We start from the raw sequence: 27,248 nt of genomic DNA, 5'->3' as shown, positions 1-27,248 counted from the left end.
ATAAAAAGGCCGGGCACAGTGGCTCATGCTTGTAATCCCAGCACTTTGGGAGGCCAAGGCGAGTGGATCACCTTAGGTCAGGAGTTCAAGACCAGACTGGCCAACATGGGGAAACCCCATCTTTACTAAAAATACAAAAAATTAGCCGGGTGTGGTGGTGGGCACCTGTAATCTCAGCTACATGGGAGGCTGAGGCAGGATAATTGCTTGAACCTGGGAGGTGGAGGTTGCAGTGAACCAAGATTGTGCCATTGCACTTCAGCCTTGGTGACAGAGCGAGACTCTAAAAAATTAAATAAATAAAAAGGTGAAATCCTGTCATTTGTGACAACATGGATGTACCTGGAGAACATTATGTTAAGTGAAATAACCCAGGCATAGAAAGACAAACACCACATGATTTCGCTTATATATGAAATCTAAAACAGACAAGCTCGTAAAAGTAGAGAGCAGAATAGTGGTTATCAGAGGCTGGGGAAGGGAGGAGGGAGGGGAGATGGGGCTGATCAATGGATACTATGTTACAGTTAGATAGGAGGAATACCTTCTGGAGTTCTATTACACAGTAGGGTGACTATAGTTAACAATAATGTATTGTATATTTCAAAATAGCTAGAAGAGAGGATTTTGAATGTTCTCACCACAAAGAAATAATAAGTGTTTGAGATGGTGGGTATGCTGATTACCCTGATTTGATCATCACCCAATGTATGCATGTATCCAAACATCACACTGTACCCCATAAATATGTGTACCTATTATGTGCCAACTAAAAATAAAACAAAAAAATTGAGTTTCCTATGCCTATGAGAGAAGCAGATGTATACCTGCTCTTCCTGCTGCCTTGAGCTACCTCTGAAACTGATGGTCCTATCCCACAAAACCTCATAATTCCTTTTCCCAGACAGTTGTACAAGTTTTGTTTGTTTAAAGTTATCTCTTACCAGTGGTTTTATGAGCTCAGAGCCAAGTTTGTTTTGAAAACCTTATCTTGTATTCTATTTTTTTTTTTTTTTTTTGAGACAGTGTCTCACTCTGTTGCCCAGACTGGAATGCAGTGGCGCTGCAATCACAACTCACTGCAGCCTCAAATTCCTGGGCTCAGGTGATTCTGCCACCTCAGCCTTCCAAGTAGCTGGGACTACAGGCATGCACCACCATACCCAGCTAGTTTTTTGTATTTTTTGTAGAGACGGGGTTTCACCATGTTGCCCAGGCTGGTCTTGAGCTCCTGGACTCAAGAGATCCACCCACCTCTGCCACCTAAAGTACTGGGATTACAGGTGTGAGCCACTGCACCTAGCTGTCGTGTATCATTTTTGTATTTCTACTCAGGCTTTACTTTAACATTAAAAAATTTGCATTTCTGTAATACTGTTTCTGTGAAAATTCTCAGAGATGAGTGGTAGATTTTCTCCAACATGAATGTACCCTCTACTTCCCTGGTGGGAAGTTTCTGGGGCATGGTGAGGGTTCCTGAAAACTTTGCCTTTTTTTTTTTTTTAAATTTACAAAAGAAGCTGGATAGCTTATGCCAAGTATAAGCAAACTTTCTTTTGGTGATCAAGTCAAAAGATGGGAAAAGCTCTCACTTTCTCTTTTTATTTTGCTTGCTTTTTCCTCACTGTCTCCAGAATTTTAATCTGGTGTTCCAACATATTTTAACTAAAGAAAATGACATTCTAGTTTAGTTTCTTTTTTCATTTTTAAAAACTCTATTGTTTGTTTAACTCCTTGCATGTGCTATTTACTTTTTATTCATGTATTCTTTATCCCAAATAAACACTTGAGCCCTCACTTTTACCTGGCAACATAAGTATATGGAGTTATCTTGGTGACTGAGGCAGATACGTTTTATGCCCAAGCAGTGCTCACTGTCTAGAGGTGCAAAAGACAAGTCACTGATGGTCCAGCACAATGCAGAACACACAGGGCAGGTGAAATCTCAGAGGACAGATGTGTAGTTCTGACTTGGAGGCCAGGGAAGTCCATTTGTAGGAAATAACATGTAAACTGAGACCTGAAAGATAAGCAGGTGTTAAGGCAGAGTGCTCGGAGATGGGAAGGTTTCGAGTCAGGGAACAGCATGTGGGAGGGTGTCGGGTGCCTGAAGTCCTTGCAGAAAGAAAACTTAAAACTGCTTTTATTCTCACTCAGCTTCAGAAATCAGATTTCAAAGAAAATCCTTGCAGTATTTTCCTTCAGTTTAGCTTTACCAACTCAAAACCGGAAAGACAATGCAAGTTCTGGGCATATTTACGAACACGTCATTCTGCCCTTGAAGAGTAGGTTAGGCATTGTCTGGAGTTTGCCAAGGGGCTGTGTTCATCAACATCCCCCTTGAACTGTTCATGGATGCCTGTCTAAGCAAAGAATTACAGATGGGAAGTAATGTAGAATTCATCTTTACTCTGAAAAAGGCTACTCTTGACACAGGGCAGTGGGCCCTCTGAGCTGAGGCACCCAGGAAAGTCAAGTTTCTGTCTGGAAGCAGCAGCAGCAGCAGCTCGAGGCTGGGTTTTGTGTCCTGGGTTCCTTTGGAATGCTTTAGAAGTCAGAACTGATTTCTGAATTTTTGAACACTGGTCACCCACTTTTGGTGACAGACAGCTATGGACTAAGTCTGATGACCAGTGACCACCCACATGGCAGTGGGTGAGCCTGTTCTGGAATATTGGGGAATAAATGATTGATCTGTAGTAATGGTGGTGAGCTCTGGTTTTGCCTCCCGTATGGTGGGAAGTGTTCACTTGAGGGATGTGCCTTTGCGAGTTCACACAGATTTTGATGGGCACTTATCTCCCCAAAAATACATCATGGGGAAGTAAAAAGCACTATGATAATTCATAATGGCAAAAGTTGTTCATGGCATATCATCAGGAAATCCATACAGAGCGTGGATTAAAAAGGTGGTTCTCAAAGTATGAACCCTAGAGTGGCAGTAGCAGCAGCACCTGGGAACTTGTTAGAAAGGCAGCCTCTGGGCTCCACTCCAGATCCACTGAATCACACTCTGGGGATAGGGCCCAGCAGCTTGTGTTTTCACAAGTCCTCTAGGTGATTCTGATGTATGCTCAAGTTTGAGAACCACTGGGTAAATAAGACAAGCTACAGGTAATGATCAAATGAATTTGCTGGTTGTGACTTCCACCCTTTCTCTCCACTCAAGAAAGCATATTGGAATGCCGTTGAGTGAGAGTGACATCATTGTGGGGACAGCTATGAATTTGCACACGTTTATTAAAATATGTAAACTATAGGTAACTGGTACTTTAATTTTTATTTATTAATAACATGTGACCAAAGACACAGCAGTGATACCATAATTAAGTACTGCAGTTCTATTAACCTAACGAGAGCAGTAGTTTTCATTGTTTGACCATGCCCTTGCAATACAAAATGCATTTAAATTGCTATCCAGAAGACACATGTAGTGTGTATAACCAAAACCAATATTTCATGAAATAATATTCTTATTATCATATTTTCTGTGCTTTTAAAAATATATGTGCTGGTCATAATCCATTAAATTGATTTCATGACTTACTAATGGAAAGCGACCTGTGTTTTGACAAACATAGATGCAGCAAGCTGTGTTTGCTTGGATCCTGTCTCTAGAGCAGGAGTTGGGGGGGTGGCTGGCCTCACCCTCTGTCAGGTAGACTTGGGTTTCAGTCTCTGCCTACACTCTTAGCTGTGTGACCTTGGGCCACTTACATGTGTTCTCTGAGCTTTACTTTCCTATCTGTCAATGTGGATGATGATATCTACCTCACAGTTGTGGTGACAAGTAAATGACAACACATTTCACATGGTGCCTAGCAGTGGTAGCTACTACCTTACTTGTGGAAATAGGACTGCTAGCACTAGTTTCCAGAACATCATCAGTTTAATAACTTTTGTAATAACCACCTCACAGGAGTTTTTCACAATTTTTTTCTATACTGCAGTGCATAAGTGCTCCCTACATTCTAGGCATTCAGAAATACTTTTGAATAATACTTTAAAAAATCCAAATTCTGCACTGTTTTTCAAAGTATATTCAAGTTTGTTTTGATATAAGGTTTAGCACCCCCCATTCCCAATCTTGAGGGTACTGAGATTACAGATGATGCCCTACGCAGCTTCACATACCCGCAAGATAGCCCTGAGTGGGGCATTTGGGAAACAGAACTTATGATTGTGTTTCTGTGGGAAGATGCTTGTTAGACTTTTCTTGAATACTCATACCTGTTGGTGACCAGGAGCAGCATCCCCATGTATGTAGCTCTGTAAACTGGCATCTCAGATCATCCACACACCCTGGGCGATAAGCCATGTGGAAGTACCAGGGATACCATAAATCCAGATTTCGGGGTGACCCCGCTAATGTCCACTTGTCTCTCCGGAGGTCATGATTGTGGTTGGCGGCCAGGCACCCAAGGCAATCCGCAGTGTGGAGTGCTATGATTTCGAGGAGGACCGGTGGGATCAGATTGCTGAGCTTCCCTCCAGAAGATGCAGAGCAGGTGAGCAGCCTCCCAGTTCTGCAAGCTGTTTTTCCCCTGCTGGTCCCCACTCCGTGCCAGAAGTCGTGAGCTACTCCTTGTTTCCTCAAGCATCTGTGCATTTCAGGCTCCCATTCGTTTCCCTCCTGCACAGTTTTTTTTTTTTTTTTTGGTTGTTGTTGTTTTAAGACAGAGTCTTTGTCACCCAGGTTGGAGTGCAGTGTCATGATCACGGCTCACTGCAACCTCCGCCTCCTGGGTTCAAGTGATTCTCTCACCTCAGCCTTCCAAGTAGCTGGGATTACAGGAGTGCACCACCATGCCCGGCTAATTTTTGCATTTTTAGTAGAGATGGGTTTCACCATTTTGGCCAGGCTGGTCTTGAACTCCTGACCTCAGGTGATCCACCTGTCTTGGCTTCCCAAAGTACTGGAATTACAGGCGTGAGCTACCATGCCCGGCCACTTGCACAGTTTTTGGCTCTTTTGGGGTCAGTTCTTATGAGCTTGGGGAGTTAAAGCTGATTCAAATATTTACTTGAATCAGACAAAATTAGAAAAGCAAGTAGGAAAGAAATCCAGTGAATCCCATAATGACTGCCAAATACCTAAAGTATCTTCAGTGGTGACTTTTCCTGTGTCTGTCTTGCTCCTCCATTGTCATCCATCAATATGTGCAGTCATGTGCCTGACCTGACCTTGATGTCTTGGTTTCCTGTGCCTCAGGTGTGGTGTTCATGGCTGGCCACGTGTATGCCGTGGGAGGGTTTAATGGCTCACTGCGGGTGCGGACAGTGGATGTGTATGACGGCGTGAAGGACCAGTGGACGTCCATTGCCAGCATGCAGGAGCGCCGGAGCACACTGGGCGCAGCGGTGCTCAATGACTTGCTCTACGCAGTGGGAGGCTTTGATGGCAGTACTGGTAGGTTCAGGGTGTGTTCCCAACCTCTCCTAGCCTGGGACACATCCTCCATGCAACCCTGTTTTATTCAGCCAGTTCTGGACCAACTTTCTGTCCATTTGTAGCTACTGCCCCAGGGACATACCCACTCTTCATCCTCATCCAGCTTTCGGGGGAAGAGCCAGGCCTTCTTCCAGACAGAATATGTAACTGCCCATGTACTAGGCTTTCTAGGACTCAGAAGAGTCCCTTTCCTACTTGCCAGTGTCTGGGAACCTATTTACTCAGAAGATGAGACTTAGAAGGAGAACATGCTTAGCTAGGGGGTGCCTCAGGCCTCCAGTTTGAACCCTTTGCTAGACAGATGAGGGAGCTGAGTTCAGCACTTGGAAGAGACCTGGCTCAGGTCATGCAGTGGGCCAGGCTGCCCATTTTTTCTGTTGCCCTTTCTACTACCCTACTGAAGCTTTACCAGGCTTTTTCACCATAGGTGAGCCTCCTTGCCTCTGGACTCTATCTAGCTTCAAAATTTCAACCCAAAACTGTTAGTTGACATAAACTCAGAGAGGTGATCTCATCTCTGCTTATACTGCTAGGTAGATGTCTCCACAGACAGTAGCTCTATTAAACTAATATGATATTCTTTGGCCCCCAGGGAGGTAAAAAGCAGTATTTTTTACTTCGCTGAATTTTTATTTGTGTCTTACAATTTGGGGACCTTTCTCAGCCTTCTCTTTGACTCACTCATATAATTCCAGGGTCTTTAGCCCCTCTGGAGGCTGCCTTTAGTGAGTGGAACGAAGAGAATGAAAGAGCAGTGGTGCATTGTTTCTTTTGGGAATTACTTTTGGCTATAAGTAGAGAACCTGATTAAACTCTGCCTTAAAACACAAGGGATTTTGCTTTACTCATGAAACAAGAAGCCTAGAGGTTAGCAGTTGCTGAGTTGGTCCAGTAACTCATGGACATTGAGGCCACATTCTTTAAGATTCTCTTGGCCTTTTTCTCATGATCATGAGATGGCTGTTATACCTCCAGCCAACACATTTGTGTTCCAGGTAGCAAGAATCAAAAAGGGGAATGGTATCTATATCAGAAAAGCAAAGGCTGTTTCTGAAATCCCCATAGACTTCTGCTTAGGTCTCATTGACTTGGTTACCCCTAGCTGCGAGGGAGTCTTGGAAAGCAAGTGTTTAGCTTTCCACTGCTAAGATAGAGGAAGCTGGGGGAAAGGGGATTGGAATAGGTGTTCAGTGAGGCTACCTCAGGTGACTACTTGGAATCAAAGTATCCCACTCTGCGGTTTTTATGATCTACGTTTGCCATGCATTTCAGACACACCTCTTGTCCTTTCACAGCCCACTCTCTGCGTCAAGTCTTAAATAGTCCCTGCAGGTAGACACTGCAGATGTGTTTCAGGGAGTTGCCACAGGCCGCATGGTGATGCAGAGGTGGTACTGAGCCATACATTTAGGTTTCCAGCCCCTACATTTGGACTCCTCCCCCATCCTCACTGCTTCTCACACAGCAGGGTGAGGCCTGGTGCCACGGAAGTCTCATGAGTCTCTTGTCTCCCAGGCCTAGCATCGGTGGAAGCCTACAGCTACAAGACCAACGAGTGGTTCTTTGTGGCCCCGATGAACACGCGGCGGAGCAGTGTGGGTGTGGGCGTTGTGGAGGGTAAGGAGGCGGCAGTGGCCAGTGGCCAGGCCTACCTGGCCCATGGGCCTTGTCCTGGGTCCAGCATCATGCTTGGTGCTTCCTCTACCGTGTTTTTTTTCCTGAGATCACTCCTCTGGGTTAGGTACTATTATCCTGATTTAGCGGATGAGGAAAGTTGAGACTCAGAGAGGTGGTGGAGCTCCTGGCCCAAGGCTGCTAAGTGTTGGAACTGGGCTGGAGGAGTAGAAGGATCCTAGAGGGGAAATGCCGGCCTGTGGTTTGGCCCTGTGTCAATAGCTCTGCTAGAAGTTGGGGAAGGGAAGGGAGTAGGGAATCCATAGTCAGCATATAACCCAGGAGGATAATGTAGTGGAGTGAGAGTTAAATGTGCTTAATTAATTGTGTCCTCATATTCATATGTTGAACATTAACAGAACTGTGAGTGAGGTAGGCACCTCATCTTAGGTCTGATGACTCTGCAGGGTAGGCTGGTGATTGAGTCCAGTTCTAGTCAGGAAAGCTGTGTAGGGTAAGGTAGGAGGGAGTGGTAAGGTCTAGGGCCTGGTCAGATGGTACACTTTTGTTTTTTAAAAAACTCTCATTTCTAGTCTCTTGTTTTGTTTGCAAAACCCTTGTGAAGGAGATAGGCAGGACTCAGGTTTTCTCCATCCTCCAGATGTCCCACATTCCGATGACAGTAAATAACACAGCCTGTCCTTGAACCCAGGTCTTCTGACTCCTAAGCTGGTGTTCTTTCCACTGTGCTATGCTCCTTCAAAATGCTGACAAATGCCAGTAGGTTGGAGTTCTGTAAATATGTGTGAATTCAATGTACCAAAGCATAGAATATTACTTGAACTAAAATGTTGTCATTTGCAGGACAACACTGATTCATCAACTTGTAGTAATGTGGGAATTTAGATGGAATATGTGTTCATTCAGACGTGTGTGCAGACATTCCATCTCTCATGTACACACTCAAAAATACACATGCAAACACAAATGTGCCCTGGGGTGAGTGTAACATCCAGCGAGTTAGACATTAATAGAAAGATTCTTTTCTTGCACTGTATTTCTCAGTCTGCACTGGTATTGTGTAATTTAAGTTTTCATTTAAAGGTGTACTATTCTAACATACTAAAAAAGTCATCTTTGTGAGGGCAAGGATTTTGTCCTCCTACCAAGGTAAATTGTATCTTGCAATCTCATTCTCTTGGTGGAAGAGAAATTGATTTGTCTGCCAAGTGTAAGTGCTTTGTCTAGCCACCTTCTCATTTCTTCTCTTGTTCCTTAGCTAGAAATATCAAACAATAGAGTAGGGGTTAAAAATAGCAAATCCCTGTTAATAGACTCAAGGAGGAACCTTGAGTGCATATTTTTTTCAGCTGATGCAGATGGAATGGTTGATGGGGGTTAGAGGAGGTGCCATAACGGTGGTAATTTAAAATACTCCCCTTGACAAAGGCTTTTGTGAGCATGTTCTGTATGTGGAAGAAGTGCTGTCTTGTAGCACGCCCTGTTGACGTGGAAGACAGGCTGGGAATTTGTTTCTTCTGCCCCTCCTGAATCTGAAGCTCTTTCAGCTGTGGGCACCCTGGGGCAGCAGAGTTCAATTTACAGCTGTGGTGAGAATGTTGAGGGAGGAACTTAAGTGGACTCTGTCTGCTTCACTGTGGCCATGAAGAGACAGCTCTCCACACTGTCTGCCTTCCTCTCCTCCCTCTCATCATCTCATTACCATGGCTATACAGTTTGAATGACACTGAAAAAAAAAATGGAGGAAATCACAATAATTTGCTACTGGCTGCCTCGAAGAATACCTATTTAGGAAAAGACTGTGTGGATCGGAGTGTAGGCAGAAGCTCCCAAGAGAGCGGAGAGTGTGCTATGGAGATTTCGCATCTGAACCAGCACACATCATACAAGTAGCCTGGACCCTAGAAGAGCTGCTTAGTCAGGTTTTTAAAAAATTTTGACTTTGGTGAGTGCAGAACTGAGGAGGATGTTTTTCTTTCTTTTAGATGGGTCAATTGAGAGGACCCTGGGGCAGAAAACAAAGCCAGGCTCGATGATGATAGAAGAAAAACATTTTTACATTTGATAATGCAGCAGTAGTTCTGGTAGCAGAGTATAGGTTTGAGCCTGAGAATCTTTCTAACTTAAAATAATTGCAGATTTTCAAATACTAGTAGTATTCTTGGTGTCTGTCCATCAAGAAAGCACATATGACCAAAAAATCTACTGAGTAAGTAATCCTGTTAAATAGATTTGCATTTGGTGATATTTATTTAGTCTACAGCTAGTGTGACTCCTCCCCCTGTTCCCACAGAAGAGACCATCCCACTGCATTTTAAGACTAAATTTTAAACCCAAAATGTTTGAATTTCTGCTTTGGGATAGCTCAAATGCCAAATTTTTCCTCCTGTGTCCAACCTCACTCTCAGCCCTCAGCCCCCAGCCCCAGGCAGAAATGATGCTCTTGAGTAGCAGCTTAATGGTATTTTAATTTAAAAGTAGATGACGGCACCTCAGGGCTCTTGTGCATGGCTCAGAGATCACAGGGTAGTCTGCAGAAAAATTCCAGCCACCCTGGCCCACAGTGTACAAAGAACACTCCATTCACACACTCTACCTGCCAGGGTTGTGGAAGGGGTAGAGACAATGGCTAAGACAGGTTTTGGGTTCTCATTGAATAATAATTTTCCATATTTACTTCATCTGCTATGTCAAGCCTTTAGCCAGAAAGAAGGTCTGACTGCCTATAGCTGGGGGCCTTCTAGCTTTCCATCTATCTGGCACTGGTGTCTTGTTCTAGAGAAAATTTAACCTAATTCATCAGCAAGATTATGTTGAACCCCAGCGGTGCCAGGCCATAGCTTTGTGCTGGGTATTTGGGGGTACTTATTTAGAAAGAGGTTCAGTGTTTGCTTCTAAGGAGCTCATGGCTTAAGAGCAAGTAGAATATGTGAAGAAATGTGAAGGATGCTTTGCTTGGTTGAGGAGTAAGTTGGTGGTCCCCTGGAGAAAGAGGGAACAGAATTCTGAGGTAAGGGTGCCCCAGTTGGTTGCAGATAGGGTTTCAGCTGAGCTCTGGTTTCATGCCAGTATCCCTGGCACCACACTCAGCCACTTTGTCTGTTGCAGGGAAGCTATATGCTGTTGGGGGTTATGATGGAGCTTCCCGCCAGTGTCTGAGCACTGTGGAGCAGTACAACCCAGCGACCAATGAATGGATATACGTGGCGGACATGAGCACCCGCCGCAGTGGCGCAGGTATGGGAGAACCTTGGGGTGCTGGCTGTGTCTGATTTGCTCACAAGTGGGTCTTTAAATTTTTTTTTGTTTTATTTTAGATTCAGAGGGTACATGTGCAGGTTTGTTACATGAATGTATTGCATAATGGTCGGGTTTGGGCTTCTAGTGTACCCATCACCCAAATAGTGACCGTTGTACCCAATGGGTAATTTTTCAACCTTCACCCTCCTCCCAGCCTTATCCCTTTTGGAATCCCCAGTGTCTATTGTTCTCATCTTTATGTCCATGTATACCCATTATTTAGCCTGTACATGTAAGTGAGAACATATGCAGTATTTGATTTTCTGCTTCTGGGTTATCTCACTTAGGATTATGGCCTCCAGCTTCATCCATGTTGCTGCAAAGGACATGATTTCACTCTTTTTTTGGCTGCATAAGATTCCATGGTGTATACATACTATATTTTCTTTAATCAGCCATTGATGGATACTTACATTGATTATATGACTTTGCTGTAGTCAGTAGTGCTGCTTTAAACATAACAACTGTACATGTCTTTTTAATATAATGATTTCTTTTCCTTTGCATAGATACCCAGTAGTGGGATTGCTGGGTCAAATGGTAGTAATATTTTGAGTTCTTTGAGAAATCCCCATACTGTTTTTCCATAGAGGTTGTATTAATTTATATTTCCACAACAGTGTATAAGCATACCCTTTTCTCTGCAACCATGCTAAAGTCTTTTTTTTTTTTTTGAGATGGAGTCTCACTCTGTTGCCCAGGCTAGAGTGCAGTGGTGCCATCTCGGCTCACTGCAAGCTCCGCCTCCCGGGTTCACGCCATTCTCCTGCCTCAGCCTCCCGAGTAGCTGGGACTACAGGCACCCACCACCATGCCCGGCAAATTTTTTGTATTTGTAGTAGAGATGGGGTTTCACCGTGTTAGCCAGGATGGTTTCAATCTCCTGACCTCATGATCCACCTGCCTCGGCCTCCCAAAGTGCTGGGATTGCAGGTGTGAGCCACTGCAACCGGCCTTTTTTGACTTTTTAATAATAGCCATCTGACAAGTGTAAGATGGTAGCTCACTGTGGTTTTAGTCTTCATTTTTCTGATGATTATGATGTTCAACATTTTTTCATATGATTATTGGCCACTGGCATGCCTTATTTTGAGAAATGTCTGTATGTATATCCTTTGCCTGCTTTTTAATGAGGTTGTTTTTTCCTTGTTGAGTTGTTGGAGTTCCTTGTATATTCTGGACATTAGTCCTTTGTTGGGGGGCATAATTTGCAAATATTTTCTCCCATTCTGTAGGTTGACTGTTTACTCTGTTGATTATTTCTTATGTTGTGCAGAAGCTTTTTTGTTTGTTTGTTTAATTAAGTCCCATTTGTCTATTTTTGTTTTTGTTGCACTTTCCGTTTGGCATCTTAGTCATAAATTCTTTGCCTAGGCCAATGCCCAGAAGAGTTTTTCCTAGGTTTTCTTCTAGGACTTTTATAGTTTCAGGTCTTATATTTAAGTCTTTAATCCATCTTCAGTTAATTTTTGTATATGGTAAGAGATAGAGGTCTAGTTTCATTCTTCTGTATGTGGCTAGCCACATACAGCACCATTTATTGAATAGAGAGTCTTTTCCCCATTGTTTTATTTTTGTCGACTTTTTTGAAGATCAGCTTGTTATAGGTATGTGGCTTTGTTTCTGGGTTCTCTGTTCTGTTCCATTGATCTCTGTGTCTATTTTTGGTACCAGCACCATGCTGTTTTAGTTACTATAGCCTTGTAATATAATTTGAAGTCAGGTAATGTGATACTTCTGGCTTTGTTCTTTTTGGTTAAGATTGGCTTTGGCTGTTCGGGCTCTTTTTTGGTTCTGTATAAACTTTAGGATTGTTTTTTCTAATTCTATGAAGAACGATGTTGATAGTTTGATAGGAATTGTGTTGAATCTGTAGATTTCTTCAGGGAATATGGTCGTTTTAATGATATTGATTCTTCCAATCCATGAATACGGGATGTTTTTCCAGTTGTTTGTGTAATCTGTGATTTCTTTAATCAGTCACGAGTGGGTATTGGTTCAACAACTTAACGTTTTATTTTACCTCCTCCTTCTTTCGTTTTGCTGTATATAATCCTACTAGCACCTTTGTAGCTAGACACGGTACTTTATAAGTTAACCTTTCCTGGGGGATCACTAGAGAATGGATGAGATAATATGCTCCTCCTCATCATCCCTTGTTTCTATGAAGGTGTTTATATCTTTTGAAAGTGAAGGCTTACTATGTGCCAGGCACTGTCCTAACAAGTACTTTTTATGCCTCAATCCATTTAATCCTCACTGCAGCCCTATGAGGTGGATACAATATGAATTCCACTTATCAGATTTAGAAAGGAAGTCTGCCAGTGGTTGAGTAATTTGCCCAAGGTCATATAATTAGTAATGCTGACTCCAGAGTTAGCTTTTTAAATCCCTAAATTATCAGTCTTATTCCTCTGAAGTAGTAGGACAAGTCTTCAGTTGACAAAGCTGAGTTTGCCTGTCTGGGATTGAAAGCCAAGCTATTAGTGTTCATGTCTGGAGATAACTTATGTCCCCCACTCCCACTTTTCCTCACTTCAACCTATTCCCCAACATGTGAAGAAAATGACTTTTCACAAGGTTTTCCACTTCTGCTTCTTGTCAGAAAACCAGAAGCTCTATGATCCTTTGGGATTTTTCAGGAAGCGGAGCAACAGCCCCTTCTCCCCTGCTTTGTCTTCCCATCCATTGTCTTTAGAGGCCCAAAGGGAAGGGTCTGAGGGCAGACAGAGGCATCAGTCCACTGGCTCTTTACTGCTGGTTCCTGTGGTCAGTGGTGACTGATTACCAATCTGATCCTGGCGGGAAGGCTGTGTGACTTCTGAGAAGGGAAGCCACATTCCCGCAATGTTATTCCTTTCTCTCTCTCTCTCTCTTTTTTTTTTTTTTTTGTATTTTTGGAGATTGAGTTGTGATCTCATTTTATAGTACCAAACATATGACCACTTCCTCAGCATTCTTTAAAAAGTATGCTATTTTAATATTTTTAAAGAGCCTTTGTGTGCTCACTGGTTTCAAAAATCTGTATGATTCCATTTAAGAACTGTTTGTGTTTGGAGTGCTATTTTTAGGGAATTTTTGTCCCTGCTGATTCTGACAGGTTGGCCCTTCCTGAATGTGGAGCCATTGCCTGGAAGTCAGGAGGCCCGGGACTTGGTGCTGGGTCTGCTGTCATTTGCCATATGACCTTCCTTGGGCAAATCCCTTCCCTTATTCTGGCCTCTAATTCCTTATATGTGAAATGAGTGGGTTGTAGGGTTATAGTAGATGTTCCCTAAGAACCAAGTCAATCCACAAATCCCATGATTCTTTTCCTGTCATAAACCTCTTTCGGAAATTTTGGTTTCTAAAGTTTTGGTAGAGTCTTCGTACTCCCTAGAAATCCTCTGTTGTGACGTAAGGGGTGAGAGCTCAGCATGCCTGGGGCAGCACACCCTGAGATGCGTGACTGCTCCTAGGGCTGAAAGCCTGGGGAGGCAGCCAGGCGTGAAGTTGTGAGGGCAGACCTGCCTTAGGAAGCTCAGGCTTGTCTCTGTGGAGGGAGCCGCCTTTGGAAATTACAGCTGCTTTGTCTCTGCCAAGCTGCTGAAATGGTTATTGCTGGGTGGACATCACCTGGCCCTACTCCTGTCTCTTACCTACACTGGAGGACCTGGAGGGTGACACCTCTGTTGCTTGGGAGTCCAGTGTCCCTGGGAGGCACACTGACCTTGAGTTAGGAAATCAAAACCAAACCTTTTTCCTGAGGTTACTGTCAGAGCCCTGGCCTCAGGCTCCCAGGTCAGCCTTTCTTCAGTGCTTCACTTTCGTAAGATTTAGGCAAGTCTCACCTCTGGAGTTGGGAACCCACATACTTGTCGAGGTGGGTGTTGTTGGCTGAAGACCCAGAGACCAAAGGCCCTGGCCTTTAGCTGCCTGAGGCCCTTTGAGGTGCCAGGAGCCCCTGTGGCTCTAGGTCCAGGAAACCGCTGCATGAATGTTTATGGATGAGGCTGCACTAGGGCAGAGGCAGAGTTGCCTGAGTGCCTGGAACGCAGCTCGCTTCCTCAGCAGGGTGTGGGCAATGCCACCAGATGGTTAGGGGAAAAAGAGGCCATCTCTCAGGGAATGCGTGTTCCTGCTGAGCGTGGAGGAAAGGAAGGTGAGGCAGCTTTGGAACGCAACTAATTTTATTAAACCTGTCAGTTAGAGAGAGCCATTGTTGATACGACAGCACCATCTGCTGTTAGTTTAGAGCAACTGCTAGGAGCTACTAGCATACCCGCATAATTGCTGGGAGGGATTTTATTAATTTATATTTTTGTCATTCAAGCAATATCTCTTGAGAACCTACTGCTGTGGAGCACAGGGAAGCAGATTAGGACAAGGTAAAAACAGTCCTCATCCATATGGAGTTATAGTCTACAAGTCTTGTTCTTGGGTCTGAAACCTGGCTGCACATCCCAGTCACCTGAGAAACTTTTTCTGACTCCTGACCAGTGTGGAATCTGTCTTTCAAAAAGCTTCTCAGTCGATTGAGATGCAGCCTGCCCATGGAGTGGAGAAGTCTGTGGTCCATGTGAACTACTGATCTAGTACAACTCTTTCCCTTTACAAATAGGGAAACTGAGGCCCAGAAAGGGGAAGGGTCACCCAGTGAGCAAGTCAGACAGACAGGTCCAGAACACAGGTGTCCTAGCTACCAGGTCAGTTGCACTTTCTAGATACTGTGCTGTCTTCCTTCTTTATGGCTTTCATCTTCTTGTTGTATAAAAGGATTTTAAAAGATTATACTAATACTTGTAAATGAAGCAATTCTAGTATTCAGCTCAGGCTGATCAACACGGTGAGTGATCTAATAATGCCCTCTGCAGTACAGGAGGAGAGAAGTGGGCAGAAAGGTCAGCTTCTGCTTACACGACCAGCAGGGAGGCCTCCCTAATAATAATTTCAGCACTTTTGCTGTGTGGCTAGTTTCAATTTTTAACTCTTTTTACTCAACTAATATAAGGATGAGTAAGTAATACAGCATTGTAGGAAAACTAGGCAATATAGATAGGCAAAAAAGGAAAATGAATGTAATTTACCACTCAGAAATAATTATTCTTAATATTTTAATGGATTTCTTTCAGTATTTTTTGTCTTTTTTCTTTGCTTATGAACATCCTCCCCCGTATGCATGTATGTATGTATGTATGTATGTATGATGTATGTATGTATATATATATATTTATGTTTTTTAAAAACAGAATTTGGGTCACATTTGCATTATATTTCAAAGTTTTGAGGTTGCTAGTCTTATGAGGAGGCAGGTAGGGTGTCATTATATTTGTTTTACAGATGAGGACACTGAGGTCCAGGGAGACAAAATGGCACTCCCCAAGTCCCCTCGCTGGTCAGGGCTGTCCAGGACTGGATGCCAGGCCTCCTGATTTCTGGTTACTGTAGCCAGCATGAGGCTGGGACACTGTGCTCTGCCTTTCAGGGGTTGGAGTGCTTAGCGGACAGCTGTACGCCACAGGTGGGCATGATGGGCCTTTGGTGAGGAAGAGCGTCGAGGTTTACGATCCTGGAACAAATACCTGGAAGCAAGTGGCAGACATGAACATGTGCCGGCGCAATGCAGGTAATGACTGCTCTCTCCATCTCCCCTTTGGGGGTTGTGTGCCTTTTCTCCCTGAAGACACTGGCTCTAAACAACAGGGAGATTTCCCAGGGTCTGGAGCTGAGTGTATATCCTGAACAGGGAGTGTTCATTTGCCAGGTGGGCTCTTGGTTAGAGGAGGGGAGAAATTGAGACCCCAAAAGCTAGCTGCAGATCCTGCAACCTAGATGCAGAGGATCCCCTTTCCCCCCAGTGAAGGGTGATGACTTTACCGCACACAGATGAGCACAGACCTGGAAAAGTCCTCTGGTTGCCATCAGTGCCCCCTGCCCAAAAGCTTTAGTAGGTAGCTAAGCACAGGGCTCTGTGGACAAGGGCCAGACAATGGCACTTGGTTCTATCTTTTCTTTGCCAGTGCCTGGCTAGGAGAACCTCTCACTTCCTACTTGAAACCAGTCTCCTTCCTTGCAGGGACAGTTGGACCCTTGATGAGTTCTTCTTTCCTTATTGCTTTCTTTGTATTCCTGTCTCTGCTTTCCTTCTTGTCTCCTATGCCTTCCTGTAGGAAAGATTTACTGTAGAGTATTTAGGTTTATATTTCTTGGAGCATGAGGCCCCTTTTAAGCTATTTCCTTTTTGGGCTTTGCCTTGTGGGTCGTGTACTGTGTCAGTATACCTTTTTGCCTCTTTGCTTTAGGAAAGTGTTGGCTTAGCCCAACTTCCTAGGCTAGAAAGACACACAGGTGACTTTCAGGCAGATCCATTTTCATTATTCTCATATTACCTGTTTGCTAAGCCCATTCGTGGCTGACTTGGAAGTGTAAACGGGGTGGGGGGTGGGGGGTGGGGGGATATTTACTAATTTACTCATTGCCTAAGCCTGCTGTGAGAGAAGTTCTCATTTAGCTTTAAGCCACATGAGCAAAGAATTACAGGACCCTTAAGGCAGCTAGTCTATCTAGAACCTGGGAATTCAGTTTAGATGTAAATGTGTGTTTGTATAAAATTCATACATAGATATTTCTATTTTTTAATAACAAAAATGGAATTATAATATAACACTTTTATAACCCGTTTTTTAAAAAAACTCACTTTACAATCTCATGAACATCTTATTACAACACTAAACTTATTTATATGATATTATTTTAAATGACTATATCATAATTTAAACAACCAATCTACTATTGGACACAGGTTATTTCTATCTTTTCTATACTATAAGTAATACTTCAGTTATTATAAATGGTCTTTATAGCTAAATCAGTGTACACATTTAAAATTATTTCTTTAGAATAAAAGGCCAGAAATAGATTTTTTTTTTTTTTGAGACAGGTTCTCGCTCTCTCAGGCTAGATTGCAGTGGCATAATCTTGGCTCTGCAACTCTGCCTCCTGGGCTCAAGAGATCCTCCCACCTCAGCCTCCTGAGTAGGTGGGACCACAGGTATGCACCATCACGCCTGGCTAATTTTTGTATTTTTTGTAGAGACAGGGTTTTACCATGTTGCCCAGGTTGGTCTTGAACTCCTGGGCTCAAGTGATCCATCTGCCTTGGCCTCCCAAAGTGCTGGGATTACAGATGTGAGCCACTGTGCCTGGCCAGAAGTGGAATTTTTTAATCAGAGGGAGCACATGTATTTTAGACACCATCCAGGAAGGTGTCCATTTTATCGTCTCACCAGTATTTGAGAGTACCTTCAGCAACACTGATAATTACTACTTTTTGGAGTATCACCAATCTCTTAATCTAATTTTGAAAAAATACACAACCTATTGGACTATGGCCTTTGAAAGTCTTTTTTTTTTTTTTTTTTTAAGTATTTATTGATCATTCTTGGGTGTTTCTCGGAGAGGGGATGTGGCAGGGTCATACGATAATAGTGGAGAGAAGGTCAGCAGATAAACACATGAACAAAGGTCTCTGGTTTTCCTAGGCAGAGGTCCCTGCGGCCTTCCGCAGTGTTTGTGTCCCTGGGTATTTGAGATTAGGGAGTGGTGATGACTCTTAAGGAGCATGCTGCCTCCAAGCATCTGTTTAACAAGGCACATCTTGCACCGCCCTTAATCCATTTAACCCTGAGTTGACACAGCACATGTTTCAGAGAGCAGGGGGCTGGGGGCAAGGCCATAGGTCAACAGCATCCCAAGGCAGAAGAATTTCTCCTCCCAGATGGGGCAGCCGGGCAGAGGCGCCCCTCACTTCCTCCCAGACGGGGTGGCGGCCAGGCAGTGGTGCTCCTCACCTCCCAGACGGGGCGGCTGGGCAGAGGCGCTCCTCACTTCCCAGACGGGGCGGCCGGGCAGAGGGGCTCCTCATATCCCGGACGATGGGCGGCCAGGCAGAGACGCTCCTCACTTCCTAGACGGGGTGGTGGCCGGGCAGAGACTGTAATCTTAGCACTTTGGGAGGCCAAGGCAGGTGGCTGGGAGGTGGAGGTTGTAGCGAGCCGAGATCATGCCAGTGCACTCCAGCCTGGGCAACACTGAGCATTGAGTAAGTGAGACTCCGTCTGCAATCCCAGCACCTCGGGAGGCCGAGGCAGGCAGATCACTCGAGGCCAGGAGCTGGAGACCAGCGCGGTCAACACGGCGAAACCCCGTCTCCACCAAAAATACAAAAACCAGTCAGGCGTGGCGGCGCGCGCCTGCAATCCCAGGCACTCGGCAGGCCGAGGCAGGAGAATCACAGGAGCCCGAGGCAGGGAGGTTGCAGCGAGCAGAGATCACGGCAGTACAGTCCAGCCACGGCAACAGAGGGAGACCGAAGAAAGGGGAGAGGGGGAGGGGGAGGGGGAGGGGGAGGGAAAGTCTTAATGAGCAATAATTAATTACGTTTTCCTATGCCATAGACCCTGCTGCATGAGACCTTGCCCAAAATCCATCTCCCTCTGAGATCAGGGTGGGAGCTGTTCCTCATCCCTGGGAGTTGTGTGTGAATGTAGACCCAGTCTTGTAAAGGGATTACAGACATAACCATCAGCATCACACAGTGTGGATATAACATAGGGCTTATCAGGGAAAAACTTAGCAGCAGAGAAGTAGTAGCATGCACGAAGTCCCCTGAATTGTCTTATTCCCTAGCTCAGGCCTGGCACAGGAGGTCTGTATACACCTTTCCAGTAAAGAGGGGTCTGTGCCCATATGCTCTACATACTTATAGTGTAGGTGTGTGTGTGGCAGGGGGCATACACGTTATAAGTAATCAAAACTCCCTGGTCAGAGAAATGATCTTGTTAGGAAGAAGGATCCTTGGAGCCCAGTGGCTGTTGTCAATATTTTCTTTCACTTAGCAAACTCAAACCTGTGGAGCCAAATCTCTGTTGTATTACCATGAAGGGAGGAAAAGAGCCTCCCAGGCTATCCAGATTTGTCTCTTGATCAATTCTGATCTCTTAGTGCACCTGCTGTGATGTCTCCCATGGCTTTTGTTTGACTCACAGGGGTCTGTGCAGTAAATGGGCTCCTGTATGTGGTTGGAGGGGATGATGGATCCTGCAACTTGGCTTCGGTGGAGTACTACAATCCTGTCACTGACAAATGGACGCTGCTTCCAACCAACATGAGCACAGGGCGGAGCTATGCAGGTCAGTGTGTGCCATCTCCATGCCCACCCGAGAGGCCTCCAACACACTCGGGGAATGAGGGTTGGGTGGGCCAGTGAGATGAGGGGATGTGAGCTTGCTTAACTTGGGCCTGAGTGCCTCTGCCAGGGAAGACAGGTAATTGTTACATGGCCACCATTCCTTCATTCTGCGCTCATGACAGATATTGATAATTAGCACTTATTACCCCCTGTCCCTGCCCGGACCCTGTGAACCTGAAGATAGCCTCAGAATTTATAACATTTGTTCCCTCGAGCCACTTCCAGCTGAACTGAGTTGTCACAAGAGATTAAGTCAGACATTAAGTAATTCTCAGTTTTTTGCTATTATGAGTAAGGCCCCAATAAATTTGTCCATAAATCTTTGCATTTTGGAGCATTTCCTTAGACTTTAAGATAAAAGACTCAGTAAGTGGGCTTGAACATAAAATTGCAGGTTTGCTTGTCTCCTTCCTACCTACTTCTGGAGAGGGCAGACAATGAAGAAAGGGACATGAAATAGTCAGCATATATATGAAATATATATGAGGGAGATAGTTAATAATCTATGGGATATTTATATAGTTTATGGCTTTTTAATGTTATGAGAAAACATTTGTAATAGCCTGTTAGGTTAAAAAAGGATGCCAAGTTGTATGAACCTTGTGAACTCACGCATGTAGTCCTGTATTGGTGGTAGTGGGAGTGGGGGTTGAATAGCTGCTGCTTCTTCTACAGATGGATATTGGAGTCAGATATGAATTTGAATTCCAGCTCTGCCACTAGTCCTGGGTCTCTGGGCCAGGTATTCTAGCATACTGAACCCCTGTTGTCTTATTTGTAAAATGGGAATAAAATTAGACTAAGCCTTTTAGGGTGCTGTGAGAATGAAATGCAGTAATACTTGTGAAGAGCTAAGTACAATGCCTTCCTGGCATTAGACACCATGCAGTAAATGATTGTGGTTATTATTAGATGCTAGAAAGTATTCCAAAAAGACAGTGGTGGTTTTCTTTGTGTGAAGGGATTAAAGCTTTTTTCTTTGTGTTCTGCATTTTCCAGATTTCCCATAATGAGAATATATTACTTTTATTATTAAGATAAAGGTTATATGAAAAAGCAACACAGGAGCCTGCTTTCAAAAAAAAAAAAAAGCTACCTTCTGAAAGAGATGTCTGAGATTCAAGTAGGATGCTGTCAAGACCAGGCACCTGGACTCAGGTTCTGCCTGCCTCAAAGCTTCTATGTCTGCACCTTTAGCTAGGAATAAACAGGAAATAGATGTCTTAGCAGAATATCTCCAGTGGGGTATCCTGGCTTGATTTTAGCCATGTTCTCTCAATCTCATCTTCAACCAGAACATTTCATAGTTGTGGGACTATGTTAAAATGAGGCTCCAGTAACTATCCTGCCTGTAGACACCTGTAAGTTAGGATTTCATTTAGCAACAGGCACCAGAAACCCTGACAGATACTTTCCTAAATAAGGAAGTGAGTGTATTTGTCTTAGTAGAAAGAAATCCAAGGTTGGCCTGGGGGCTCAGACTGACATTGAAGAACTAGGTTTCTCTTCTCTTTTCTGTTCTGCCAGCTTTATCAAGGGCTGCTGCCTCCCCTTGGCCTTGCGTGAGCATTCCAGTCACAACACGAACAAAGCCAGCGTTGCAACACTGGCACACTTGTCTTTACAGTCTTATTGGCCAGCACTGGGTCACATGGCACATCTAGCTGCCAGGCAGTCTGGAAACCTGAGCTTGCAACTTGCTGGTGGCTGTAGTCGAGGATAGCAAGTAGGAAGGATGTTGACGGAATCAACCTGTAATATCTGCCATGTAGCCTCGGTCCCTTACAGTGAGATTTTGGGTCATACGTGGATTTATAGTTAGGTGCTGAGCATGGTTCACTCGGACTAAAACAGTAACACAGCATACATGTCTGGAGCATTTACCAAAGTCGAGATTGTCACACTGGCAGGGTCCCTTAGATGACATTCATGTGGGAACTGAGCCTAAAGAGGTCAAAGAACTTGCCAAAGGCCATAGCGCAGGTTGACTGGTGGCAGAGCTAGGAATGGAATTCAGTCTTTCTTGCTCCCATGAAGGCAGCCTGCTGTACTTTCCGCTTCATTCCAGTGTCTTCTAAAAGTAGAGATGAATCACCCATCGCTTCTCTTACAGTGATTCAAATTTAGAACTGCATAGCTGCCCCTGGGCGCTGAGCATTGTTGGGCTGGGTGCTAGGGCTGGGGACGGGAGTCACCACAGTGAGTCCATGTGATGACACAGGGTGAGGCCACTAGTCAGTGGTGTTTGAGGGACTGTGCTCGTAGGTTCAAGTGTCTTGCCAGGACTTGGCTGTTGGAGTGGGGAACAGCCAGCTGCTAGCAGCCTGAGTCCACTTCAATATTAGGATAAAAATTGTACACATTTCCCTTGGCTGTGACTCAGGATATCTTGGATTCATGAACTCACTGGGACTCTGAGTAACTTTGGAGAAGCTAAGATGATAACTTTCTCCCCCTTTCTTATTAGGTGTTGCTGTGATTCACAAATCCTTGTGACCCAAACTCCCACTGCTGGGAGGTGGAGGAAGGAGCAGGTGCTGCCTGTGACTCTGAACAGCAGGACCTTGGTGACTGGATTCAACTTGCTTGGGAGGGTCTGTGTTGCTGTGAGAACCGCTCTCCTCTGACTTGGCAGACTGGTGTTGTTCATCGCAGTGTGGACACCATTACCCACTCCCGCTCCCCTGAGGTGCTCTGGCCTATGCCCTGAGCAAGGGGGTTCCTGACAGCCCCAGGCTGCACCTTTGGGCTTTGTTTTGGTGTTTCTACAGGGACAATACAGACCCTGGAGAGTGTGTATGTGTGTGTGTGTGTGTGTGTGTGTGTGTGTGTGTAGACCATGGTGTTTCTCTATGTTTCTCTAAGTTGGGGGGTGAGCGTGTATGACAGTCTACTGGATTTCTTTACTACTGATCCTTTCGCTGTGTTAAAAATCAAGTCACAGAGACCTCTCTTCTGGATTTGTCCCATGGGGACCCTGAGACTACTAAAGCTGCTTTCTTCTGAAGGTCCAGTTGGACAGTCTGGGAATGTCCAGAAATAACCAGTGAGAGGGGCAGTTCTCTGGCCACACCCACTTATATACTTTAACTACTGTGACTTTGTCTGCAGAAGAGCTGGAGAATTCTCAAAGCTGCACTGTGTCCTCTGTGTGCTAGAATAAGGGACAAATGGGTTCCCTGTGCTTCTCAGCCCGCTGTTTTTCCTTGAGTTCTCCTACAGGAAGCAGATGAGAACTGCCCAGTCTTCAGGTTTAGGCCATTGGTCTTTGATGTCATAGATTCCAGGCCTGGGAGATGTTATGTCTCTTCAGCTGGGAAAACTAGCTCTTCAGAGAAGCTTCGGGGTAACACTGAACAAACAAAACAAAGCAAAACAAAAACAGGAAAAAAAACAAAAAACCAAAGTGGTAAGGATTCAGTTCCTGCCTATAATGGTCTCAGAGAGGGTCCTACTTTTAGGTTTTCCCAGGACAGGACAGTCCCCATTTATACTTATTATCCAGGTTTAATTATTCACAGCACCCCATTTTACTCTCAGAAGTGTTCTGGTCTGGAGGATAAATAAGAGGTCACCCTCCTCCAGACCCAAAGGTAGATGTGTGCCTGTGTTGGATGGGGTCGTGTGTGATTCAGATGGACATTGGATGGCTTCAAAGGAATATACCACTAGAGCTGGCCCTTGGCACTTTGTGACAGTGGTCAAGTCTGTCTAATGTCCTTGTCTTCTTTTTCTTGTGCTTTCCCCCTATTCCAGGGTGTGCACCCTCTCCCCAACCCCCAATAACCCCACTACTACTTTCCCTGTGAGGTAGGAGATATCAGTGGGCCCTGGATTTGAGGCCTCCTAAGATGTGCTTGCATTTTAAAAAGGGAGCTTGGTGAGAGCTTTGCTAATTCACAGGTAAAAATTATTAATGATAGAACTTCAAGCATCTTGAGGAGCAGGCATTTGAGGGTGCATGGAGTAATTTGTATTTAAAAAACCTTAAAGTTGTGCTGTTCCTAAACTAGCAAATTGCTCATGCTGGAATTTCTGGCATAAGCAGGGGAAGTCTTGTGTCTGGAGAATAGTCTCATACCTTGCAGTCTGGGACACCCTCCCTACTTTGAGAATCCACCTACAGGAAGCCAAGGAACTTTATAAATCCTGATGTTGGACTTCTGATGCGACTGGGCTACTTCCAAGCAGGTGCTGCAGGAGATTGGCATCCCCCAGCCCCTGCAGTTAGAAACCCCGAGGTCTTCCCAGCCAGTGAGCCACTTTGTGTATTTACTGTATATTTATTGTGCCCTAAATGTGCATCTCTCCTAGAGACAAAACTTCCCTTTCTGATGTTAAGCACATGTGACTTCAACAAGATGCTTGGAGAACCACAAGGTACCCAGAATTTTTAGAAGCCTTCAGAAGAGGCTAAAATATCCAGCTTTGGGGGACCTGGAAGAAATGTCTCCAAAGGAAGCAAGGCATGTTTTAGTTAAGTGCTCTGGTCTCACTATGAAGTGGGGATGACTGTGGCTTCATAACTCTACCTGGCTGTGGGTTGGAAGCTGATGGAATGAGAAATGTCCTTTCTCCTTCTCTGAGGAAATTTTGAAACTTGTTTGGGTGTGTCTGTGTGATGGGGATGAGGCTGGGGTTGGGATCTGATGTATGCCATTCACAGAAGCTCTCAATTTCAGATGATAGGTGAATTCCCCGCCCCTCCCCCACCACTGAGAAGCTAGACTTTCATGCTGGAGAGGCTATTTTTTATGTGTCGTCTTCCGGGGAAGGGTCCCTCCACCGAAAGCTAGCCAGTCATGTTTTCTGTTTTTGGATTTTTGCAATTGGTTTCACCTCATGTCTCCCTCCCTACAAAGCACTGCCTCTGCTGGGCGTGCTGCCAAGGCCATGTGCACTCCACCCTCATGTGTCCTTTCTCACGGGCACCAGAACACTGGTACGTCATCACCAAAGCCAATCTGCTCTAGCTGCCCACAGATGCCACCAAAACCTGCTATCTCTTCATCACCAGGTATGATTCTCTTTCCACAGTGGACACAGCAGGCTATTTTCTAGTTTGTGCTGGTCACATGGTAGATGAAGCCTCTTACTGCCCCACTTAGGGTGGCCACGGCTGCTTGTGAATGCAGCTTTGCCAGTGACATATCTGTCATCTGATTGTGGTGGTGAAATGGAATTGAGGCCCAAGGTTAGAAGCAGCCGAGACGCCACTTGGATACTGATTTGAACAATGTAGAAGTCAGATTCTGAATTCCAAAGTTATTTCTCATAAGTACCCAATGGCATCTCTCCATCTACAAAGTTGCAGTATTATGCAAATAAAAGTGACCTCATTTTCTGCTATGCAATAAGAATACTTAATTCTATTTCCCAGCAAGCCAGTTGCAATATCCCCTAAGATGCTTTTTGAGCTGTCTTACTTTGATATCTGTTGTGTAATGTTTGTATATTTCTGAGCCAGATCCTTTCAAAGATTGCCTTTTTATAAAATTGAAGCTATAGCTTTTAGGCTAAAATTTTAAGGTAGATATTTTTATAAGATATTTTTTTCAAGATGTTTGAATCGCTTTTTATTGTCCATGATAATGAAATGTTATGTTCTTTGCATCATTCACTCTCAAACATAGTTCATGCCTGTAGCTCTCTTCCTTTTGTTTCTCACCCTCCAGAAACATATTTTTCAGTAGCTCCAGGTAGATGAGCCTTTTTTTTTTTTTAAATACCATAGTCAAGGGAGTCTGCTGAATTTTAAAACGCAGTCGCTGGTGTTTCTTGAATTGCTAGGGACTGATGTTATGTTCAACTCAGCAGTTGCCCGTCTGTATTGATTGTGGTTTTTTTTGTTGTTTGCTTGTGTTTTGTTTGTTTTTTTTGAGTCTGCTTTCTGTGGGGGTGACACTGGGCTGTCTCATGGTGGCTCCCACTGACGGGCACTGAGCCTGGCACCCTGTGGCATGGAGAAGCCTCAGGGAAAGGCCTGCCCCCGCAGCACATACTCCCATAGTGTCCTAGGTCCAGCCGACCATTCCTTATTCTCTTCTATCTCCTTGTTCATCTGAAGCTTCCAATAGCTTGAGGCCTTTGCTGCTGGGTGATGCCCTTTTTGGGAGCATCTTGTCTGTAACCTTTAAAAGAGGGGTCAATCCTTATGGTCCCCATGTGTTAAGCATATGCTTTGCAGGTGCTCACACTACACTTACAACTTGCTTCTTGAGCTATGTCTCTACTCCAGGCTCTGTTTTGTGTATTTATCTGCCATTTGCATCATGGTTTTTAAAATTTATTATTATTATTATTATTATTGTTGTTGGGACAGGTGCCATTTAAATTGCCTCCATGCTCCCCATTTGCACCTAGCTGGATCAAGTTGGGAGGTTGAGCAAACTCATATTCCAGTTAGTTGGAGTTTTTAAAGGCTCTGTTTGCCTGGAGAAGCAAGGAGGTTAGAATGTATTTTTTTTTAAGTGTTTGCACTATTTAGAGTCCTAAGCCCCTCATGTTCAGCTGTGCTGTGTTTCTACTGACCAAGCAGGAGAGCCAGCAGCACTTCCAGCATTTGGGAATGGAAGAGATTTCTTCTGTAATGGATAATTACAGCCTCATAGTCCCTGTGCAGCCTTCCTCATGGGACTCAGTGACTCATGGATATAGCATCAGCCATGGCAGGAATGCACAGGACTGTGGCATTTGCAGCATCAAATCACCCTAGTGCCATGTTTGGTTATGAGATTGTAAATTATTCGCTCCCCCATCCTCCCCTCCCCTCATTTTCAGTGGCAATAGAGGACCCTTGTTGTACTTCTTGTTTAATTTGCATATTATGTGTAAAATACTTTCTTTGAAAGAAAACTGAAGACACTGAATGTGTATGTCTGTGTGGGTGCTCTGTCCCTGTGGTTGTCGTAGCCAGTCAGACTTGATCACTGACACCCCGTACAACATATTGCATAGGTAAGATCCTCGATCTGGTGTTCTCTGCATGGCTGTTAGGGACTGTATATCTTGTAAAAGAACACTTGTCACATGCTTGATCAGTTACAGCGATAGCTGAAGAAACATTTCCTCAAATGTATTATTTTAACAGGAATCATGTTCTAATTTCCCATCCTTTAATTTTAATAAAAGCTGAACTGTGCAAACTTTTCTCAGTATTTCATTTCTATAGTCCAATCTCTCTGCTATGTCTCAAACATGAAAAGGACAGACTTATTCCTGTATGTCTTCGGATTAAACAAATTTTAAGATCTACTGGACAATATCTGGGTTCCTTGGTTTCCATCACTTGCCGCAGCAGAGTGCCAGACCCACAAAGACCTTCTTCAATGAGGCCAAGAGAGGACAGTCCCTCCAGGGGGTGTTAGGTGGTGTGCACAACTGCCAGATAATCACTGGGAACCACTGGGAGTCAGGGTTGGTGGGGAAGATGGCTAGCTCAGCTGGGCATCACCATTTGGGAGGGAAGCCTTGTATGAAGTGGGGGTGGATGCCTGGCTCAGCTGTAACTTCTCAAAGCCTCCTGCTCAGAGACTTAGCTCCCTCTATAGTTAACAAACCAGTCCCGGGTCCTTTTGGGATGTCAGTAGCTCTGGCCTGTACTAGGTGACAGATGGACAGCACAGAGGTGTT

The 27,248-nt window shown here is 44.5% G+C and overlaps 1 protein-coding gene across 3 annotated transcripts in view; it reads left to right on the top strand.

Annotated features, from left to right (window-relative positions):
• The window catches only part of KLHL3 (kelch like family member 3), a 116,824-nt gene extending 90,067 nt beyond the window's left edge, over positions 1-26,757 (top strand). Inside the window, exons 9-15 of one of the 3 annotated variants that reach the window (XM_054488781.2) lie at positions 4,391-4,508; positions 5,213-5,410; positions 6,968-7,069; positions 10,196-10,324; positions 15,852-15,992; positions 19,414-19,557; positions 22,084-26,757. In XM_054488781.2, coding sequence (XP_054344756.1) covers positions 4,391-4,508; positions 5,213-5,410; positions 6,968-7,069; positions 10,196-10,324; positions 15,852-15,992; positions 19,414-19,557; positions 22,084-22,112 — 861 coding nt within the window. In that variant the 3' untranslated portion in view covers positions 22,113-26,757. The remainder of the gene's footprint in view (positions 1-4,390; positions 4,509-5,212; positions 5,411-6,967; positions 7,070-10,195; positions 10,325-15,851; positions 15,993-19,413; positions 19,558-22,083) is intronic. The other 2 variants (XM_063665507.1, XM_054488783.1) reach the window with 2 other exon arrangements.
• Positions 26,758-27,248: the final 491 nt, after the last annotated feature.

This window comes from Pongo pygmaeus, chromosome 4 (genome assembly GCF_028885625.2).
Source record: "Pongo pygmaeus isolate AG05252 chromosome 4, NHGRI_mPonPyg2-v2.0_pri, whole genome shotgun sequence".
Lineage (NCBI taxonomy): Eukaryota > Metazoa > Chordata > Mammalia > Primates > Hominidae > Pongo > Pongo pygmaeus.
This window is presented reverse-complemented; position numbering and strand designations above follow the sequence as displayed.